This window comes from Scyliorhinus canicula, chromosome 12, assembly GCF_902713615.1.
Source record: "Scyliorhinus canicula chromosome 12, sScyCan1.1, whole genome shotgun sequence".
In the NCBI taxonomy this organism is placed as follows: domain Eukaryota; kingdom Metazoa; phylum Chordata; class Chondrichthyes; order Carcharhiniformes; family Scyliorhinidae; genus Scyliorhinus; species Scyliorhinus canicula.
In genome coordinates this window covers 20,748,053-20,770,901 of record NC_052157.1, presented here as the reverse complement: position 1 = coordinate 20,770,901, position 22,849 = coordinate 20,748,053, and the positions used below count along the sequence as shown (strand labels likewise).

General features: G+C 45.7%; 1 protein-coding gene across 2 annotated transcripts in view; it reads left to right on the top strand.

Annotated features, from left to right (window-relative positions):
- The window catches only part of igdcc4 (immunoglobulin superfamily, DCC subclass, member 4), a 229,898-nt gene that overhangs the window by 52,940 nt on the left and 154,109 nt on the right, over nt 1–22,849 (top strand). For both annotated transcript variants that reach the window (XM_038813330.1, XM_038813329.1), the window contains exons 3-4: nt 3,176–3,317; nt 14,272–14,405. In XM_038813330.1, the coding sequence (XP_038669258.1) occupies nt 3,176–3,317; nt 14,272–14,405 (276 nt within the window). The remainder of the gene's footprint in view (nt 1–3,175; nt 3,318–14,271; nt 14,406–22,849) is intronic.

Genomic DNA, 22,849 nt, shown 5'->3' with positions numbered 1-22,849 from the left:
AATAGAAGATGTTTCTGTATAAAATTAACTTCTTAAAATGTCCATGTAATATCCTCTATTGAGAATATCTTTTTAAAAATACTATTTCTATTCAATTTTTCCAATTTTATACATAACTCCACTCTCCTCTCCCCCAGGAACAGCTAACTGTGACCAACTCTTTAAAGTACAAAATAAACGGGCACCATCTCTGGTAGAACCCCTCATTTGAGCTCCTCATGTTGAACTTCACTTTTTCAAGATACAAAAATTCCCTAGCATTTTGAGGCATTGGGTGGAGAAGCTGACCTCCACCCATCAGCACCGCCAACGAGCAACCAGCGAGACGAAGGCCAGAACTGTACCTCGGTACACATGATAATAAACAAATCCAAATAAATCCTTAACCCCATAGTACCGGAATAAGTAAAGATATTTATTGTGACTAGTTCAGTGGTTAATCAACTGGGAGAGTAGGGGAGCGCGGTGGTTGGCACTGCTGTCTCACGGTGCTGAGGAGCTTAGAGTTTGCACATTCTCCCTATGTCTGTGTGGGTCTCACTCCCACAACCCAAAGATGTGCAGGGTAGGTGAATTGGCCATGATAAAATTGCCCCTTAATCGAAAGAAAAATTAATTGGGTACTCTAAATTTATTTTACAAAATAGTCAAATGGAACTGGGAGCAACCTGATGAACCTTCTCTGGACTGCCTCCAATGCCTCAAAGTGAGCTATATAATAACATAAAATATAATCTGAAAATAAATTATGTACTTTTTTAAATCTGAAAGAAAACTGATGTATTTTCTAATTTCCTCAAACAAGTCAGTTGACTGCTTACATGAAATCACGTATTTAATGCAAGCATATTATTCACTTGTAAATGATTTTCTCTGCTGACTTGTCTAGCAAAGCCAAGGGGATAATATGAAATAATTGGAAATGGCGATTGGGAAGCATAAGCTCATAAACTAGTATACGGAATCTGTTAAGTCTGCAAGCATGAAGCAGCTAGGGCTTGAATTTTTCCATGTTTGACATGGTTTATGTTTATAAGCGCAAGCAATCCTGTTGTAATCAAAAGGCTAATTATTTATATGAATCTAGAGAGACGTTGTGCCATATAGTAGTTAGGATTGGGATGAATGTCCCAATAGTGATTCTTCTGATGGACAAAATTGGAATTGGGTAATTTACAATCAATGTGGAAATAAAATTTGGAGGCTTAAGTTCAGAAATCTCTGCAGACAATACAGAATGAATAGTTTTTAACATATTTGTATTCCCTTCCCCAGCCCACAATTTTAATGGCTATCTTAGCTTATTTGAAATAAATGGTTTAGTCTCTGTTAAACAGAATATCTCATAAACATGTTAAGCATTACCCAACAGTAATTTCTGGTGTTTTAATGTACTTTGGAAAATCTGGTTTTTGGAGAAGGAAAGAAGTGACTAAAACTGAGATAAAACAAGAACTTTTAGTTCCACTCCATTTTTCTTCTCAATGTATTTTAGTTCCTTAAATGCACAACCGTTGAGCTTTGTTTTATCTAAATGTGCTTGTGACTGGTAGATATTAATTATGAATAACTTGGTGGTTCATGAATTGGAGAGTTTGTAATAGGATTGTTTGTCTATTGCTCTGCAACCAGCTTGCCAACTTAGTAACTTTAAAAGGTAAAAAATTGTCACTGCACTTATTTATAATGTGCTGCAGAGAAAAATTGTTTTGAACTATTAAGCACTACTTTACACAGCTAATAGGTTTGCTGTTCATTTTTCTTCTCATTATCACTCCGATAAACTATCAGTGGTAGACTTGTAACCAGCAACACTTCTCTCCAATGCAAAAGCTTTCTCCAGCCAAAATAATGCAATTGTACTGGTTGGAAAACAAGGTATGAAAATGAAAATCGCTTATTGTCACGAGTAGGCTTCAATGAAGTTACTGTGAAAAGCCCCTAGTCGGGGAGGCTGGTACGGGAATTGAACCGTGCTGCAGGCCTGCCTTGGTCTGCTTTAAAAGCCAGCAATTTAGCCTAGTGTGCTAAACCAGCCCCAGCTAAACCAGCCCCTGGTATCAGTGATGTTACGTGCACAGCAGCAATAGTTATAGTTTACTGAAATACTTGTGAAACAAGAATGGCTGTGTTAAAATTTTATATTTTACAGCCGTGACACTCTATCAAAAGTTTTGGTGACAGTTAACCGTCAAAATATCTTGCCCTCATCAAACACAAATATCAAACTCCATAGAGTATGTAGTGTGTATGAAACCAGCCTCCAAAGTCGGGTGCCAAATTTCTGTCCAATTGGAAATATGATCCCAGATCCAACTATCTTTTACTTAATAAAAGTTGGGTGTAATATCTTGGGTGGAAACTGAAATCTGCCAGGTACTGTTGGTTATTTATTTCACAATCTACCTTTAATTATTTCAAAAAGTGGGAAAATAGGAATTGTTTAGTAGGTGCAGTTAATTAGTCCCTGATTGTGAAGGAGTCTGTGATTTTTCTTTATTATTTAAATGCTCCACTTAATGGGATAATTATAGGTAGTATCGTCTTATCCAGGGAGGGGTAGGCATATATGGGACTTCATCATTCATCATTCTCCTCTCAACTGAAGCATGGAGAGTGGTGTGTTAGAGAAGTAGCAATAAAGCATTGAGGAAGAATTTGAAATAACTACTCGGCTTCAGAGATCCAAACCAAACACACCACAAATGAAACATTTTACGCTTAAGCAATTTTGCGAATAATCTGCTAGCTTGCACAGCGAATGTGGACTTTGGCCTATTCCCAAAGTGTAAAAACATTGTGTGTGAGGACCTCATTATCAAATTGTGGGTTCACTGACCGATCCCCTTTCAGAACTGCAAGAGATTTTTGGCAGAAAAATCATCTTTCTTAAAAGTGTTGCCAAAATGATGAAGGTTTGTAAATGGCCCTGAAAAGATTAAATTTAAATACAATTCCACCATACTAAATTAAGATTGTAAATGAATTTTGTGTAAAACAACTAGACTAAGTTAAATCCAGTCACTTACATTGAAAGAAGACAATATCACTATGATAAACGTTCCCTTGGACTGAATTATTTCAATGCCTTGCAGTATATATTCAGTTTGTGTTGTTGCTGCAGCTGTTTGGTTTATGTTTGGTTACACTTAAGGGAAATTTTTTGTTTTGACAGCCTTGTCACGATTTCATCAGCAGCCTGAATCACAGGTGGTGGAGGAAAATGGAATTGCTCGTTTTGAGTGTGGAATTAACGGACTCCCGCTCCCAGTTGTCACATGGGAGAAGAACCAATCAGCAATTCCAAATCACGTAAGGTAAGTTCTCAAAGTTAATACTAACGTTCACAGTATGGTAAACTTCATTTTTTAAAGAAACCAAATAGCACATATATCAATTTGGCAAGTCATTGGACTATTGTGGCCAGTACCACACAATGTGGCTCTCCACCTCCAGGGCTGGAGTATGGGTGGGGAGAGGGAAAGAAGAAGAAGGGAATAAAGGGAGAGTGCAAGATCTACGAAGGAAGAAAAATGTATTGGGGATAGAAAAGAAAATGTTACTTATTAGAGAAGATTAAGAAAATCGGAAACGTGGTGTTCCTGCCCAAGGCGTTTTTCAGAGTGATTGACCGGCTTGTGACTGGGTTTATTTGGGTGGGTAAGGGCGAGAAGATCAGGAGGGTGGTGCTGCAGAGGGAGAGACAAGCAGGGGGCTTGGCCGTGCCAAAACTTTCAATATTATTATTGGGCGGCTAATGCTGAAATGGTACTGGAGTGGTGCGGGGACTCTGAGGAGTTGTGGGTCCAGGTGGAGGCAGAGTCTGTGAGGGGAGCAAGTATAGAGTCGTTGGTAATGGTTCCACTCCATTGGCACCAAAGAAACACGACTAACCCAGTGGTAGTAGCCACGTTAAAGATTTGGAGGCAGCGCCATCAACATTTCAATTTGAAAGCTGCCTCAAGGCTAGCTCCCATTTGTGTAAATCAGTTATTCGAGCCTGCTAGGCTGGATGAAAAGTTTAGGGAGTGGAAGGAAAAGGGGAGAGATTTATTTATTTAAAAAATAAATAAATTTAAGAGTACCCAATTTTTCCAATTAAGGGACATTTTAGCATGGCCAATCCACCCAATCTTCACATCTTTGGGTTGTGGGGTGAAACCCACGCAGACACGGGGAGAATATGCAAACTCCACACGAACAGTGACCCATGGCCGGGATCAAACTCGGCTCCTCAGCGCCTTGAGGCAGTAGTGCTAATAACTGCGCCATCGTTCCGCCTGGGAGATTTGTGAGCCTGGGGGAGCCGAAGGAGAAATATGGGCTTACGATCCCTGACGGGTTCAGGTATCTCCAAGCGGATTCTGTCCTGCTCGTTATTAGAGCTGGCCAGTACGTTCAGAATATACCAACTGATAGTGGGGGAGGAGGAGTCTATTCTATTCTATGGATACGGGCTCGGTTGAGCGAGCGAAGGCAAAGTGGGTAGAAGAGCTAGGGCCAATTCTGGATGAGGAGTCTGGAATGAGGCACTGTGGAGGGTGAATGTGACCTTGTCCTGTGTGAGGCTGAGGCTCCTTCAGCTATAATTAGTGTTTCGAGCACACCTCACGGAGTCTAGAATGAGCTGATTTTTCGACGGAGTGGAGGATAGATGAGGTAGGTGTTCGAGGGGGCCGGCACACCATGCACACAAGTTCTGGTCGTGTCCAAAGCTGGTGGCCTTCTGGAGCTTCATTTTTGATACCATGTCGGCAATCCTGAACATGGGGTTGGAACCGTGCCCACTGGTTACGCATTTTGGGGTCTTGGATGAACATGAGTTCCGGTTCGGGGTAGAGGTTCTGGTCTTTGCCTCGCTTTTGGCAAGGGGGTGGATCTTCTTAGGCTGGAGGTGGACTACACCGCCAAGCGTCTTGGCTTGGCTGGGTGACCAGCTGGAGTTTTTACACCTCACGAAGGTCACCTTCACCATGAGAGGGTTGGTGGACAGGTTTTATCGTAGATGGCGGACGCCTAGAATGCACTTTAAAGATGTGTTGTTTGGTTTTGTGTAAACTTTGTATTAAAAAAAATTGTTTAAAATTTCAATTAGAATATTTCCAAGGGCAGCATGGTGGTGCCGTGGTTAGCACTGTTGCCTCACGGCGCCGAGATCCCAGCTTCGATCCCGGCTCTGGGTCATTGTCTGTGTGGAGTTTGCACATTCTCCCCGAGTTTGCGTGGGTTTTGTCCCCACAACCCAAACATGTGCGGGTTAGGTGGATTGGCCACGCTAAATTGCCCCTTAATTGGAAACAATTAAGTGGGTACTCTAAATTTATTTTTAAAATATATACATTTCCAAGAGAAAAGAACATCATAAAGTTGTTCTTTGCTCTTGGGCAGTTGGGGTAATGGTGGGGTGAAGGTCCATCTATATTCCAGTCAGAATTCTTAGTCTGCAAAACATTAGTCTTCCGTGATTATAATGATGCACTTCTAGGAATGACTGATTTTGCAGAAAATTAGCAGTATTTTGCTTCACAATTTTAATTCCAAAAATAGGAAGATCCTTGATCAATATCCCAAATCAATACTTGCATAACAAAGTTAACTATAGAATCTATCTTAACAAAATAACAACTCTAACCTTCAGCTTTAATTCGATAATTGAGGTACTGTTTAAAAATAGTGGCCTTGCAAGAAAAAAAGGACTTCTCGGAACGTAGTCTAACTCTGTCTTTGCAACTTGCATTGATCTGCATAGTTCTCCCTTGCTTGTCTCGCTCAAGTAACCTATCAGTTAGACAGAATTTAAACTCTTCATTATTAATGAAAAAAACTTCTCTGCTACGCAGGTAAGCTCTGGTTTCCACCATCCTTTAAGTTCATTTTGATTCTAAAGTATTATCGAAACTTATTTAATTCAGGACTATTACTCTTTGTCTGAAACTGCATGGTATAACATTTGTTGAATTTTCCATGCGTGTTTTAAGGATATATTGCTTTATGTACTTATTACAAAAGGAGCTATAAAATCTCCCATGCATTGAAAAAGAGGAAGGAACTACTGACTATCTACCAAGAAGACGGTGCGACAATTGAGGCGACCGAGCAGTTTACAAGCATGGAGAGAAGGATGTTAGCGGGTCAGCTTCGGAGGGAGGCGGCGGCAAGGGGAATTGTTCAGGTGCAGGACAGGGCAAGGAAGTTGGTGGTGGCTCCGGATCTGATAAACAAGATCTTTGAGGAATTCTATGAGAGGTTGTACTGATCCGAGCCACCTGGGGGAGACCGGGAGATGCAGGAATTTCCCAATGGGTTAGAACATAGAACAGTACAGCACAGAACAGGCCCTTCGGCCCTCGATGTTGTGCCGAGCAATGATCACCCTACTCAAACCCACGTATTCACCCTATACCCATAACCCCCCCTACTTTTTAGGACACTACGGGCAATTTAGCATGGCCAATCCACCTAGCCCGCATATCTTTGGACTGTGGGAGGAAACCGGAGCACCCGGAGGAAACCCACGCACACACGGGGAGGACGTGCAGACTCCGCACAGACAGTGACCCAGCCGGGAATCGAACCTGGGACCCTGGAGCTGTGAAGCATTTGTGCTAACCACCATGCTGCCGTGCTGCCCCATGGTTGGAGTATCTGAGGTTAGGGGAGGGGGACAGGGCCACATTAGGAGGGGCGATAGTGGAGTAGGACATAAAAGGGGCGATAGTGGAGCAGGAGATATAAGATGCGATTGGGAGGAAGCAGTCGGGGAAGGTGGCAGGGCCGGATGGGTTTCCGGTGGAATATTATAAAAAATTCAAGGATAATCTGGCAATGCTGATAGTGGGGATGTTTGAGGAGGTGATGGGGAAGGGGGTGTTAGCACAAACATTGGGGCAGACATCGATTTCCATGTTGCTTAAAAAAGATAAGGATCCGACGAAGTGTGGGTCGTACAGGCCCATATCATTTTTAAGCATGGATGCAAAGGTATTGGCGAAGGTACTGGTAGGTAGGCTGGAGGAGTGCGATCAGACTGGGTTTCTGAGAAGGGAGCAGCTCTTTTCGAACGTTAGGAGGGTATTGAACGTGGCTATGGCGCCGGTGGAGGGAAAGGAAACAGGTGGTTGTGGCATTGGATGCCGAGAAAGCGTTTGACTGGATAGATGGAGGTACTTGATGGCAGTTCTGGAGCGATTTGGGATTAGTCCATGATTTGTGGACTGGGTAAGGCTACTGTATAAGGAGCCGAGGGCGAGTGTCCACACAAATAGCATCAGCTCGGGATTCTTTTCTCTCTACCGTGGGACTAGGCAGGGATGCCCTATGTCCCCCTGCTGTTTGCACTCGCGATTGAGATGTTGGCCATCGCGTTAAGAAGTTTGGGAGTACGTAAAGGGATAGCATGGGGGTGGGGAGGATAGAGCATAGGGTGTCCTTATATGCCAATGACTTCTTGTTATATGTGTCGGAAATGAGTGTATCAATAGGGGGAGTATTGGAGCTGCTTCGGCTGTTTGGGTCTTTCTTTGGGTACAGATTAAATCTAGATGAGTGAATATTTTGTGGTGTCTCAGCCGGGGGGTGGGGCTAGGGGTGGGGGGCTGCAATTCCGTAGAGCAAGGACTCACTTTAAATACGTGGGGTGCCCGTTGCTTGGGATTTGGGGGGGGGGGGGGGGCGGCTCCGTAGGTATAACATTTCTAGTTTGGTGAGGAGGGTAAAAGCTGATCTGGCAAGGTGGGATGGTCTTCCTCTGTCACTGGCGGGGCGCGTACAGGCGGTTAAAATGGATGTGTTGCCGCGGGGCAGCACAATAGCATAGTGGTTAGCACTGTGGCTTCACAACGCCAGGGTCCCAGTTCGATTCCTGTCTGTGCGGAGCCTGCACGTGCTCCCGGTGTCTGCGTGGGTTTCCTCCGGGTGCTCAGGTTTCCTCCCAGAGTCCAAAGATGTGCAGGTTAGGTGGCTTGGCCATGCTAAATTGCCCTTGGGTTAGATGCAGGGTCACGGGGAAAGGGTGGAGGTGTGGGCTTAACGAGGGTGCTCTTTCCAAGAACCGGTGCAGACTTGATGGGCCGAATGGCCTCCTTCTCCATTGTAAATTATGAGATATCTATGAGATATGTGATTTCTGTTTATTTTCCAATGCCTGCCGATTTTCCTGCCAACGATATTTTTTTAGAGTGATTGAAGGAATGATTACCTCATTCATATGGAGAGGGAAGGTGGCCAGAGTTAGAAAGTTGCTGCTACAGAGGGGAAGGCAGGCAGCGGGTTTGGGTCTTCCGAACCTGATGTATTATTGCTGGGCGGCGAATATGGAGAAGGTGCAGAGCTGGGTCAAGAGGGGTTGATTCCCAGTGGATCAGAATGGAGGAGTGTTTGTGTAGAGGGGCGGAATTGAAGGTGCGAGTAATAGCGTTGCTCCCAACGGCTCCGAGGAAATACTCAGGGAGTCTGGTAATAATAGCTTCATTGAGAATTTGGAAGCAGTTTCACCAGCACTTCGGGTTGGGGGCAGGGTCAAGAGAAATGCCGATTTGGGGAACCACAGATTTGAGCCAGGGAAGTGGGACGAACATTTTCGGAGATGGGAGGAGAAGGGAATTAAGACACTAGAAGATTTGTTTCTTGTGGGTCAGTTTGCAGGATTGAAGGAGCTGGGTGCGAAGTTTGGGCTGGAGCGGGGGAAATGTTTAGATACATGCAGGTTCGAGATTTTGCCTGGAAGGAGATACAGAATTTCCAGATGGAGCCGGTGTTTTGGTCCTGTCCAAAGCTGGACGAGGTTTTTATGGTAAAACTGGACCCGGGTACTTGGGAGGCCATATTCGGGGTGTCGGACCAGCTGGGGTTGGAAACACGTGCGAAGGCAGATGTTGTAGCCTTCACCTCGTTAATCGGCTGAAGGTGGATCTTGTTGGGATGGAGAGCACCCTCTCCACCCTCTGCCCTGGCGTGGCGGGGGGCGGGGGGGGGGGGGGACTGCTGGAATTCTTGACTCTTGAGAAAGTTAAATTTTAACTGAGGGGAAGGATGGAGGGGTTCTACAATTCATGGACGTTATTCATTATGCACTTTCAAGAATTTAATAACATTGATCATTTGGGGGGGGGGGGTGTTGAGGGGAGTGGGCTGTATGTGTTATGGGTGATTCCTGATTCCTTTTTGCTATTTGTTTATGTTAACATATGGACTGCTGTTTGGGGGTTTGGTGGGAGGATGGGATTGTTGCTGATATGGGGTTTGACGTATTCGCTACTGCTTATTGTTTATTGTTGGGTGTAAATTTGGGAGAAAATGTGAAAAAGGAGGAAAATAATAATATTTATTAAAAAAGAAAAAATTTGTTCTTAACTTTTCAACTGTTGCATAACTCCTAAGGTTATAATATTTTTGGAGCACCCAGTATATTAAATATGCTCTCCCTGTAAGGGCTGGATTCAAGCTCAGCTGCTTTATGAGAAGACTGCTGTTCGGATGCTTCTCTAAGATGGTGCTTTCCATGCTTGAATCATGAATATACTGGTTGCTAGACAATTTGTTGGGTGTCTTGTATCTAAAGATTGATCAACTCCACTAAGAGACGGGATGACACAGTAGTTCGATCCCGGCCCCGTGTGGAGTTTGATCGTTCTCCCCATGTCTGCATGGGTCTCACCCCCACAGCCCAAAGATGTGCATGGTCGGTGGATTGGCCACTCTAAATCGTCCCTTAATTGGAATAAAAATAATTGGCACTTTTTTTTTAATTTTTAAACTCCACCAAGAGAGTTCCACGAGTGTTCTGATATTGGCTCCACTGGTCATGATTTGAGTGTGAGCATTAACATGGAGTGTTGGCACATTTTTTGACCGCAGGAAGCATTCCAGTCCAGTTTTCTATTGTACTCTTACACACCAAACACTTGAGCGTCCAGTGGACCTAGCTGGGTATAATTGGAGGTGGAAATCCTGGCTCATTTCCCTTTCCTTAACCCAGAGACACAGACCAATTGTAGCAACCCTCCTTGCTGGAAATCAGCTAATTTAAGATAGGTAGGGAATTACATTTAGGACATTACTTGTATGTGTGGGGCTCTGCCATTTTCATAAATGCCAGTGCAATCAATAGCTACCATTGTGAACATACAGTTTTAACTAAAATTGACCAGTGTAGTTACAGAAATACTGTGTCAAGATATATGTACCAGTGACTTCAGCTGCTGTGTAAAGAAAACACTGAGCAGAATTACTGTATTCAATACAAAAGATTGACAGAACTATCGCTCAGTTGGGTATTTATTGTGCGCAATATTCCAAGTTCGGCCCTACCAAGATTCTACCAAGACAACTGTAGCATGACTTGTCAGTTTTTATTCTTGATGCCCTGTCCAATGAAGGCAAGCATTATATATGCTTTCTTGGCTACCGAGTCTACTTGTGTTGCCACTTACAAAGATCTGTGGACCTGCACGCCCAGATCTCTCTGACTTTCTATATTCCTGAGAGTTTTGCCTTTTACTGTTTATTTACCCTCTATGTTAGACCTACCAAAATGCATTACCTCACATTTGTCTGGATTAAATTCTATTTGCCATTTCTCTACCCAAGTCTCCAACCTATCTATCTCCTGCTGTATCTTCTGACAATCCGCAACATTTATCTGCCACTCCACCAACCTTGGTGTCATCCGCGAACTTACTGATCAGACCAGCTACATTTTCCTCCAAATTGTTTTTGGATACTGCAAACAACAGAGGCCCCAGCACAGATTCCTGTGGAACACCACTAGTCACAACCTTCCATTCACAAAAACACCCTTCTACTGCTACCTGTTGCTTTCTGTGAAAGAGCCAGTTCTGTATTCATCTTGCCACCAGGGACAAGGGGGAGGGACAAGGGGGGGGGGGGGGGGGGGGGGGGGGGACAATGACTATGTTTGTTTATTTAATTTAAATTTATTTTTAAGTTCTTTTGTTGTTCATTGGGGTTGGGGGGTGGGGGGATGTGATACATACGGTCTGGGGGTGTTACAGTTATTATGGGTTATTTTGTTGCATTTCATTGTTTGTCGTTATGTTTTATATTTTCTGTAAAAAATTCCAATAAAAATTATATTTAAAAAAAAAAGATCAAATTCGCCTGTTGAAATCGAAGAAGAAAGCAACACTGACATACCTTATTGAACTTCAGTACCCAGATGACAATGTAATCTCCGCTCTCGTGGAAGAGAATCTCCAAGCCACGCTTGTCACCTTTGCAGAAGCGTACTGAGGAACCGGTCTTGGCCTCGACTTCAAGAAGACTCAAGTCCTTTACCCACCTGCCCCAGAGCAATATCTGGTCTCGCCTCCATCAAAATCAAGAGAGAAACCCTCCTAAATGTGGAACATTTCCACTATCCTGGTAGCCATCTCTCATCTAAGGTTGACATTGATGCAGAGATGCAACATCGTTGTCCAATCCGCAAGAGCGGCCTACAGGCACCTAAAATTAGAGTGTTTGACAACCTTCGTGTTGATACCAAGATTCTCGTGTACAAGGTAGTCGCCCTCCCAACTCTTCTATATGGCTTAGAAACTTGGACCACATACAGACGCCGCCTCAAGGCCCTGGAGCGATACCATCAACATTGTCTGAGACGGATTCTTCGCATTAGCTGAGAGGACAGGGGTACTAACATCAGTGTCCTTGAAGAAGCCAAGATCACCATCAGCGAGGCCATGATCATCCGAATCCAACTCTGCTGTGCCGACTGCATGCTTAAGATGCCAGAGACTTGCCTGCCGATGGAAATCATCTTTGTCCAGCTGAAGGATGGCTCCCGAACAAGAGGACAAAGGGCGTGCTTCAAAGATACCCTGAAGACTTCCCTCAAGAAATGCAACATAGATGTCAATGGGCAGTCAAGTGATTGATTTATTGAGACTAGGCACATAAGAACAGCTTTGCAAAGGTAAAAAGCTTGAAGACATCAGCAGCAGAGCTCTGTGCGGTATCTACTGTCATGGGCCAAAGTGAAACCGAGACTGGATTACATGACGCACTTTCTAATAATGGCATGCTGCTACCCTTGAAGACACACTGTAAGATCCCCCTCTCCTCTTTTTAAATATACTTCACCCCCCTTCCAAAGAAGTATATCTATTTACAATAAATATTCATGTTTAGTTACCATTACATAAGTGTTTGGGCTGGTGAATCTGAATCTCTAAAACATTGAAGTAATCTGCCAGATCTTGTAATGGGAACCTTGTCTGGAGGTTTATTTAATGGCTCACAGTGATCAGTAAGATTGTCATTCTTGGGTGATTGTTCCTGGTTGTATTTGGGATCTTGTCTTGTCCTCGATGCAATGGGACTGCACAGTGATTGGAGCTGGAAAGGATCTGATTTGTCCTCTGTTGTGTCTCGCCATTGCACCTTTGTGTGTAATAACTTCATAGGAATCTTTGTTGCATATCTTCTGTGCGATCTTGGATGCGAACTTGTTGTTCCAACTGTAAACCTGGAAATTCTGTGCCTGTATTTTCATCATGCACTTTGGTCGTTATCTTATTCAGTTTTAAAAGCTGCTCTCAAGTTCTGAGAATAGAATGGTTGAGAGTCAAGTAAATTGTTATACACTGGTCTGCTGAACATGAGGGCTGCCGTTGATGGGCTAGTTGCAGTTAAAGGTGCACCTCTCAGTTGTGACCTGCAATTTGTCGATCGTGCTAGGTCTTTCTCCATTTGAGAATTAGGGATTTCATGAAATCGTAGAATTTACAGTGCAGAAGGAGGCCATTCGGCCTATTGAGTCTGCACTGGCTCTTGGAAAGAGGACCCCAACCAAGTCCACACCTCCACCCTATTCCCGTAACCCAGCAACCCCACCTAGCCTTTTTGGAACCTGTGCATCTTTGGATTGTGGGAGAAAACTGGAACACCTGGAGGAAACCCACGCGGACACGGGGAGAGAACGTGCAGACTCCACTAGGAAGGGTTGTCCCAAGCTGGGAATCATACCTGGGAGCCTGGAGCATGAAGCAACAGTGTTAAACACTGTGCTACTGTGCCGCCACCATGTGGGTTGGGGGAGATGGCAAGTGAAAGCAGGTGCTAAGTTGAAAGAGTTACTAACTCTTAACTTGGTGACTCTTTCAGCCTACCTCCTGCTTCCATTTACCTCCTCTCTTAACTTGCCGCCTCTTCCGACTTCCCAACCCTCTTCTCATTCATTGCTTTCTTCCCTGACGTTCCTAGGCGAGAGTGTGAGAGACGGGGGGGGGGGGGGGGAGCAGCGAGCGGGAGGCTGCGTGAGCGAGAGGGCCAGCGAGGGAAGTGGTGATCAGGGAGGTTGGGGCCGGCCGATGGTGAGCGAGGCGGGCTGGGGAGGGAAGAGGGAGGGTTGGTGAGCAAGAGGAAGCAGCAAGCAGGATAGTCGGAAAGCAGCAGTTTATTTGTTAAAAAGACTCTGCATCTCAGTAACCGCGCTAATGCAGCGCTTTCGGGGAACATCCCTAATTGCTAAAACAAAAATCTGCTGTTAGAGTGAAGTTTAAACACGGTTACCTTTATATTGCAGATCTCATATAAGTCTTTGAACAATCAGAGACGAGTGTTCTTGCTATACACAATTTGGCTATCATGCTTGCTTACTGCACCAGTAATTACCATGATGAGAAAACAAAGTCAGAAGTTATACTTTGTGATTTGGATCTTTTAAAATCCATCAAAATGCATGTTCCTTAAACTGTTTTTCTTTGGAACTTTAGCATTTAATATGGCATGGATTTGAATTGTCCATTCATTTTGTCTTTGGTGCAGTCATAAATGGGAATTACATTACTATCTCAAGGAGAAACCAGTGTACGTGGTTTTCTGTCTGACCTCTGGTTGCAGGGACCACTTTGCTTCAATTAGGGATTTATTTTACTAACGAACCTGCCAAGTCGTAAGCTACCTCCACCAAGACTTTTCTGTATGGTGACTACTTAACCAACTTTTTTATTTCCTTGGTTTACTTTTTTTTTTTTTGCAACAAATATTTATTCAGGTGAGTTTATTTTTAAATATCTTTGTATCTGTAACTATGCCCCCAAAGTATCAGAAATAGTTCATTAGGATTTAGTTGTTTTAAAAGTGATCTGCTGGACAGAATTAAGAATAGATTTAAATTGTCCAATTTCAAATCAGTGGCATCACTCACTACCTGATACTTTTGAGTCCGTGAACAGGGATATTCTATATTATAAACTCAATTTGTTCTGTTCTTGGATTGAAAGTTATAGCAACTTTGGATTTGTTTTTCAGATTTATAGTTCTCCCAAATGGAATTCTGCAAATTGTCAATGTGCAAGTGGATGATGCTGGAGTATATCGCTGCATTGCAACAAATTCAGTTCGGAAGGGCTACAGTCAGGATGCTACGCTCACTGTATTGCAAGGTAATGTGACGCAACTGTTACAACATTGCAAGGAAATCCTTGGAATTTATATCAAAGCGGATTAAGAGCAAAAAATTCTCCTGGAGAAGATGAAAATCCATCTATAAATATCAGATTTGAAATCTATTCTGAGGTAGTGTATATCAATGCTTTGCACTTAAAAGTGCATTTTTTAAACTTTGGAGACTCCACATTCAGACAGCTACATTTGATAGCCATAGGTTGATGGATATTCCAGATGGGCCCATGCTGATGTATTGTAGACATTCATTCTGTACTGTATGTCATAGGGAAAAAAAGCACATTTTTACTTCACTAAGCTTGAAGCACAAAAGTTGAAATGGTATATGCTGTCAAAAGCAAAACCATTGAGTCAGAGCTTTAGTTTGTTATTGTCGAAACCTAATATGATTTGACAAAGCTTAGTACTTATCAGTGGTTTACCTTGTCTGATTTTAACTGGAACCTCGAATGGAATCAGTGAAAACAAAGTTCTTAGGGAAGGTTTGTAATAACATGGTTGATTAAAGAGGTATTAATAGAACATAGAGCAGACATGGAGTTTCTAATCTATATTCAAATACTTTTATTTTTTACCATTATGTAATTGAATATTTGGCAGGGTTGAAAATCAATGATATTTATTTAACCCTTAAAATTTGTATTGCAATATTAGCACTGAAACTATAACTCCGACATAAGCCATGCTTTTATGTGAACCCAAAGGAGATTTACTTATAAACCTCTATCAAATCACCCCTCATCCTTCTCCGTTCTAATGAGAAAAGGCCGAGAACCCTCAACCTTTTCTCGTAAGACCTACTCTCCATTCCAGGCAACATCCTGGTAAATCTCCTTTGCACCTTTTCCAAAGCTTCCACATCCTTCCTAAAATGAGGCGACCAGAACTGCGCACAGTACTCCAAATGTGGCCTTACCAAGGTTTTGTACAGCTGCATCATCACCTCACGGCTCTTAAATTCAATCCCTCTGCTAATGAATGTGCTAGCACACCATGGGTCTTCTTCACAGCTCTACCCACTTGAGTGGCAACTTTCAAAGTTCTATGAACATAGACCCCAACAATAACTATTAGCTAATGGGTTCACATGTTATGGAAGCACCAGCATAACTGGTCGTCAAAACTGGCCTTTCACACCAAAAAAACTCGTGAAAAGGCACCATATCCATAGCCCTGCAGGGGGCTAGCAGGGACCCGGCATGGATCTAACAGCTTTAGCTGCATATACGGGCTCCCGCACCTCCGGGTCTGAGGCCGCGCATGTGCACGGTGGCGGCCTCCAGCTGCCGCGTCATGCTCCACGGTGGATTCAGACCGTGGAGCTGGAGCACCCAAGTTGTGCCCTTGATCGGCCGCCCACCTGACCTGGACAAAGCCCGCAGCTGCCACGACAGTATTCCGAATGGTAGGACCGAGACTTTGGCCAGTTGGGGGCGCAGAATAGTGGGGCAGGCCTCCAGCGATGGCCGCAGGTAGGGGTTCGTGGCGTATTCTCTAAGTACGCCACTTTCCGGGGAATTGGGGAACCGGCGCTGGTCCCGATTCCATGCTTGAAATTGGATTCTCCGCCCCAGCGCCGGACATGATTTCAACGTCGGGGTTCGGAGAATCCAGCCTGAGTCTGTGACCAGAATCAAGATCAACAGTTTTGCTACATTCAATATTTAATTGGAGGACAATTTTCTCCAAAACATTGGATCTGATACCATCTCACCTCGATGTTACTGTTTCAGGCCAATCAGTTCTTCCACAACCTAGGTGACCCATGTGAATTTCCAACCACATATCTTCAATCTTCAAATCAAGCGCTATCTCCAGCTTTGTAACATCACCTGCCTCAGCCCTCACAGGGTGGCTGAAATCCTAATCCATGCCTTTGTTACCTCCATATCTGATTTATTCTGATGCTTGCCTCTATGAACTTCAGATTTGGCACTCTATATGTATCCTATCCTAGACCAAGTCTCACTCAGCCTCCACCTGGTCCTTGCTGACCGTGACCTATGGTCCCCCAGTGCTTCAGATTTTAAATGCTCATTGTTCTGATTAAATCTCTTGACGGTTTTATCTTTCTCCAGTTCTCCAACCCTATCTCACAATTCTCTAGACCTTTAATTCTGACCTCTATAGAATTTCCCCTTCCCTTTGTCCCATCGCCATGTTTGACTGCTTATCCCTATTGACTGTAATTTGATGCTAAACCCTTTTCACCTTCTTCAACACTCTTCCTAAATTCAGCAGTGTGGGCCATTCCTCCTGATATCTCCTTGGTTGCTGCCTGTTTCAAATTCAGTTTTGGGACACTTTTAAATATTGCACAAACCTCATGTTACACTCAACTCAGTATGAGTTTTCCCATAACAGGATAACAGATGGCAACTCATGTATGCTCATATATTGTATACCCTTGTCAGGAAAAAAGGCAATAACATAAAATGAGCGGCATAATCACAAGGGATAAGGTTCAGGATTCTTGATGAATTGCAGGGTAATATCACCGTCCACGGAGCTTGGAAAGGCCAAAGCCATGACAGGATCATTGAGCAGCATTCGGATCCCACCAGAGTTCCATCAAAGTCCCTGCACCTCCACAATATTGTCATCCCAAAGCCCATCAGTGAGAAACCAAGGCCCCAGAGGGAGCTGATAACTCACAGCGTTCAGCCACCTCCATCCTTTCCCGATGAACATCAAGGACAATATTTCTCAAGACCAGTGGTCAGGATCTCCAACTGACCTCGGATCTCAGAAGACTGAATGCAGGTGCTCCGTCAAACTCAAAATGGCCAGTCTTCAAATTGAGATTGCAAAAGCATGCCAGTCAACTCTCAAATTTGGCTAGGAAATCGTCCCCAGCTCCGTTAGAAGACCGGGTGCACAAACATTCCCTGTCAGGCTCCATCTCCCCAAATCGACTAGGATATTTGACATACCATGCAACCGGATTTCCAATGTCTGATGGTGAACCTCCACCATGGAGACTGCCCTATTGACTGACAGGATTCTCTTCTCCGCTTCATCCATTCTCTTAAGGGTATCTCATAGTTCATCAATGTGAGCAGCAACAACCTGCGCCAAGGAACCAAGACCGTCATCCACAACATCATCTCAATGCCAATAGCATTGCCAAAATATAGGCCCACTCACGAGCAAAACCGCCATTGCAAGCTGGGTCCTATCCCGGTCACCTCCGACTGCCTCATCAAACAAGGATTTTTTGGCTTAACTCTGCTATCCTTCGCCAAAATCTAGTCAGGATCTTCCAAGGAACATAGCGCAGGACATGCACAACAGGAATAAATAATTATGGGTTGTGCATCAGGATATTTAAAAAAGGATTCGAAGATGAGTAGCGCCAGAGCTCGTGAACACACAACCATTCCCTTGCTCACATCACATGACCATGCAGTTTTGATTTTTTTTTGTAAGAAACGTATAGCTTGAAATTTTGGTTTGACAAAATTTGCCAGTCGCCACCCATGAGAACAGTAGGATATGAAGAAAATTCTGAAAAAAACTATTTACAAACACACTTAGTTTATACACATATAAATAATTAGGTTTCTGGAAAAAAAAGTTCATTCTTTTATTGATTCTGATTGTGTCATCTCATCACACTATGAAATATTACAATGATCCTGGCCAATGTCGAATACTTTGTCACCTTGACTGTCCTGTGCCTGCAGTATAAATCTCCAGTCTATTACTGGAGAGACATTTGGATGTTCAGATTGATTGAGAGGTTGACTGTAAAGAGGTACTACCACAAGCATATAATAATAACAGGGCTCTTGTACTGAAAGACTGAACAATTAAAGTGGTGCCCTAGAAAGGGTAAAAGAAAAATCCTGTGGATTAAACAAGATCTTTCCTTCTCCTGTACCCATTAAACATTTGCTCTACCACAATATTTATGGCTGATATTTTTTCTGCTGTGAATTTTTCTTTGGTGTTCCTCCAGAAACAACATATATTAAGACCATAAGACATAGGAGCAGAATTAGACCACTCGGCCCATCGAGTCTGCTCCGCCATTCAATCATGGCTGATATGTTTATCATCCCCCATTCTCCTACCTTCTCCCCATAACCTCTGATTCCCTTATTAATCATGAACCTATCTATCTCTGTCTTAAAGACACTCAGTGATTTGGCCTCCACAGTCTTCTGTGTAAAGTGTTCCACAGATTCACCACCCTCTGGCTGAAGAAATTCCTCCTCATCTCCATTTTAAAGGATCGTCCCTTCAGTCTGAGGCTGTGCCCTTGGGTTATAGTTTTTCCTACTCGTGGAAACATCCTCTCCACGCCCATTCTATCTAGTATCCTGTAAGTTTCAATAAGATCCCCCCTCCTCCTTCTAAACTTCAACGGGTACAGACCCAATGTCCTAAACTGCTCCTCTTTTGACAAGCTCTTCATTCCAGAGATCTTTCTTGTGAACCTCCTCTGGACCCTTTCCAAGGCCAGCGTATCCTTCCTTTCGATACAGGGCCCAAAACTGCTCACAATACTCCAAATGGGACCTGAGCAGAGCCTTATACAGCCTTAGCAGTACACCCCTGCTCTTGTATTCTGACCCTTGTTACTTGAATGCTACCATTGCATTTGCCTTTCTAACTGCCAACTGAACCTGCATGTTAACCTGAAGAGAATCTTGAACTAGGGCCCTCTTTATGCTTCTGATTTCCTGAGCCTTTTCCTATTTAGAAAATCATCTAGGCCTCCACTTCTCATAAAATCATAGGATTACAGTGCAGAAAGAGGCCATTTGTTCATTGAGTCTGCACCGGCCCTTGGAAAGAGCAACCCACCTAAACCCACGCCTCCAACCTAACACAATAACTGCATCTAACCTATTTGGACAGTAAGGGCAATTTAGTATGGCCAATCCATCTGAGCTGCCCATCTGACGGAGCACCCGGAGGAAACCCACGCAGGGACAGGGAGAATGTGCAGACCCGGCACAGACAGTGACCCAAGCCGAGAATCAAATCTGGGACCATGGAGCTGTGAAACAACGTGCTAACCACTGTGCTACTATGCTGCCTAAAGTGCATTAGCTTTCAAAGTGCATTACCTCACACTGTTCCACATTGTGTTCCATCTGCCACTTTGTTGCCCACTCTCCTAGCCTGTCCAAGTCCTGCAGCCAACCTGCTTCTTCAATGCTACCTCTGCATATCTTTGTATCATCTGCAAACTTGGCAACAGTGCCCTCAGTTCCTTCTTCCAGATTGTTCATGTATATTGTGAAAAGTTGTGGTTCCAACACTGACCCCTGAGGCACGCTGTTCGCCATCGGCTGCTGTTCGCCATCGGCTGCTATTCTGAAAATACCCCTTTTTCGCTGTTCTCTGCCTTCTGCCCAGTCAGCCAATCCTCTATCTATATATTTGCACTGTGAGCAGGAGCGGTTCAGCGGCCAGGACCGAAACGGGGCACAGCCGGCGGCAGCGACCAGCGACCTAACCACCCCCACCGGGAGGACGCGGGGTGCGAAGTGCGGGAGCCTGAACGGAGCTGCGGGGGCCGAGCAGCGGGGACCGACCCAACCCCCACCCACCCCCAACTGGCAGCGACCACCACGAGGCAAGGCCAAAGAGACTGGACAAAAGCCTCGCTCTCTCTCTCTCTCTCTCTCTCTCTCTCTCTCTCTCTCTCTCTCTCTCTCTCTCTCTCTCTCCTGGGTGAGTGGGGAAAGGAAGAAAAAGAAAGGACTTTTATAAAAAAAAACAAAAGAAAACTGTTAAAGAGAGAGGGGGGAGGGGTATATATACTATTTTCTCTCTTTTTACACTCTCTCCCATCCAAAGTAAGCCCACCTGAGAGGAGTTGCATAAAAGAGGGAGGGGGGGGGGGGGGGGGGGGGAATAATAAATAAATAAATAAATAAAATAAAGTGGTAAAGGAAAGAAGGGAAGAGAGGGGGGGGGGAAAGGAAGAGACAAAAAAAATAAAAAATAAAAAAAATAGGGTGCGGAAAAGGAAAAACAAGGGGAGAAGAAAAGATGAAAGGGAAGGGGGAGGAAAAAATGCCAGAAGGGAGTCAAGGGAGAGGGGGCACCAGAAGCAGACGGGACAAGGGGCAGCCAGCTCAGGCGAGCGAATCAGCGCACGAAACAGCGGAACGGATGTATCGCCGCATCAAAAAGAGCTGGACAGACAGGTGCCCTCTCCCCTGGGGCTAGAGGGGGGCTGGAATTGGAAGGCAGCCTTTACCGAGGTGCTGAGGAAGCAGCTGCAGGCAATCAAGGCAGAGGTGAAAGCAGACGCAGAGGCCGCAGTACAGGCAGCAGTGGCCAGGGCCATGTTAGGGGTGCAGCAGGCTCTGACCAGATTGGAGGTGAAATTGGATGCCCAAGGGGAGAAACTGGAAGCCCAGGAGGCGACCATTAAGGAGCTGGAGAAAGCAGCGACCGACATGAGCGACCGGGTCACGGCCCTGGAGAGGGAAGTGGCGAGACTGGGCGCAACACGGGAGCCTGAAGGGCAGGGTAGATGACCAGGAAAACCACTCGAGAAGGCAAAATGTAAGGATAGTGGGCCTGCCAGAGGGGACCGAGGGTAGAAACCCCACAGCATACGTGGCTGAGATGCTGGGCAACTTAGTGGGGAGGAACACTTTCCCCATCCCACCGAAAATGGACAGAGCACATCGGTCGCTGCGCCCGAAGCCCAAGGCAGGGGAACAACCGAGAGCAGTCATAGCCAAACTGCACCGGTACCGGGATAGGGAGACAATCCTGCGCTGGGCCAAGGAAAATAGAGCTTGCAATTGGGAAGGGCACACCATCCGAATCTATGAGGATCTTGGAGCAGACATAACTAAGAGACGGGCTGAGTTCAACAGAGCGAAAGCAGCTCTCCACAGGAGCAGAGTGCGTTTTGGTATGCTGTACCCAGCGAAATTCTGTGTCACATACCAAAACAGGGAATATTTCTTTACAGCCCCCGCTGAGGCGAATAGGTTCGTCGAGGAGCACGGGCTGGAAAACAACCAGTGGGGGGTAGGGACGAGGGGCCCCTGGCATGGGGCAACAACACGTCGACGGGGGGGGGGAGGAGAGGCGAGGCAATGCCTGCCAGCCCCCCCTCCCCCCACCGGGCAGGAACACCCAGAGCAAAAAACAAACCACTGCCCAAGGGACCGCTCCAGGTGGGAGGCCAGGCCCCAGCATGAGGGAACAAGAGTATTGGAGAAGGGAGAGCAGGCGAGAGGGGTGCAGGGTAGGATGGGGGAAGAGCGGGCAGAAAACCGTAGAGGCTGGGCAGGGAAGAAGCGAGACAACAACCCCCGAGAGGGGAGCTAGCGGGAAAGCTAGCGCCAGGGGCACGCAACAAAGCAGGGCCGCAGCGCACCCCCAACAGGAGGGAAGGCGCCGGGGGGGGGGGGGGACCCGTCAAAGTCAGGAGAGCAAACGGGGACAGGAATAGGGGATAGAGGGGCAAAGGAGGGGTACACGGGGGAGGAGGGAAAAGGGAGAGACGGGGTGGGGGGGGGGGGGGCACACAGGGAGCGAGAGACCGGGGAGGGGAAATGCAGGGACGAAGGGACAAAAGAGGCCAGAAAAGGAACAGGGCTATAAAGTGCCACAACCAAGGGCTCGAAACAAGGAACCGCTGCAAGCACCCACCCAGTACGGTCTGTGGGCATAGGGGGCCCCCAGAGTGCAGGGGACTACCCTGCGTGGCGGACACACAGTGGACGGCCATGGCGGGTGCCCCCGGGACAAGGGGAAACCCCGGAGCGCAGAGACCCGACCGCATGGGGAGAGCAGTGATAGCGGCCATCCTGGACGGCCCCCTAATAAAGGGAAACCCCGGAGGGCAGGGGCGCGTCCGCCAGATAAATATGGTTAATCCCACAGGAACGAGGGGGCAGAAGCCCCCCACCAGGATAATCACCTGGAACGTAAGGGGACTTAACGGCCCAGTGAAGAGATCTAGAGTCCTCACCCACCTCAGAAACATGAGGGCCGACATAGTCTTCCTCCAAGAGACGCACCTGAGGGAGCAGGACCAACTGCGGGTAAGAAAGGGCTGGGTGGGACAAACCTACCATTCCTGCTATGGGACAAGGGCCAGGGGGGTGGCGATCCTGATCGGCAAGAGGACAATGTTTAGGGCAACAAAGACGGTCACAGATCCAGGGGGGCGGTATGTCATGGTCAGCGGGGCCCTGGGTGGGGCACCGGTAGTTCTAGTCAACGTGTACGCGCCCAACTGGGACGACACGAGTTTCATCAAAAGGACCATGGCAGAAATCCCGGACATAGCCACGCATCGACTAATCATGGGGGGTGACTTCAACTGTGTACAGGATCCAAAGACGGACAGATCAAACCCCAAAATGGGGAAAACCTCAAGCATGGCAAGGGAACTCAGTCCCTTTATGGAGCAGATGGTAGCAGTGGACCCCTG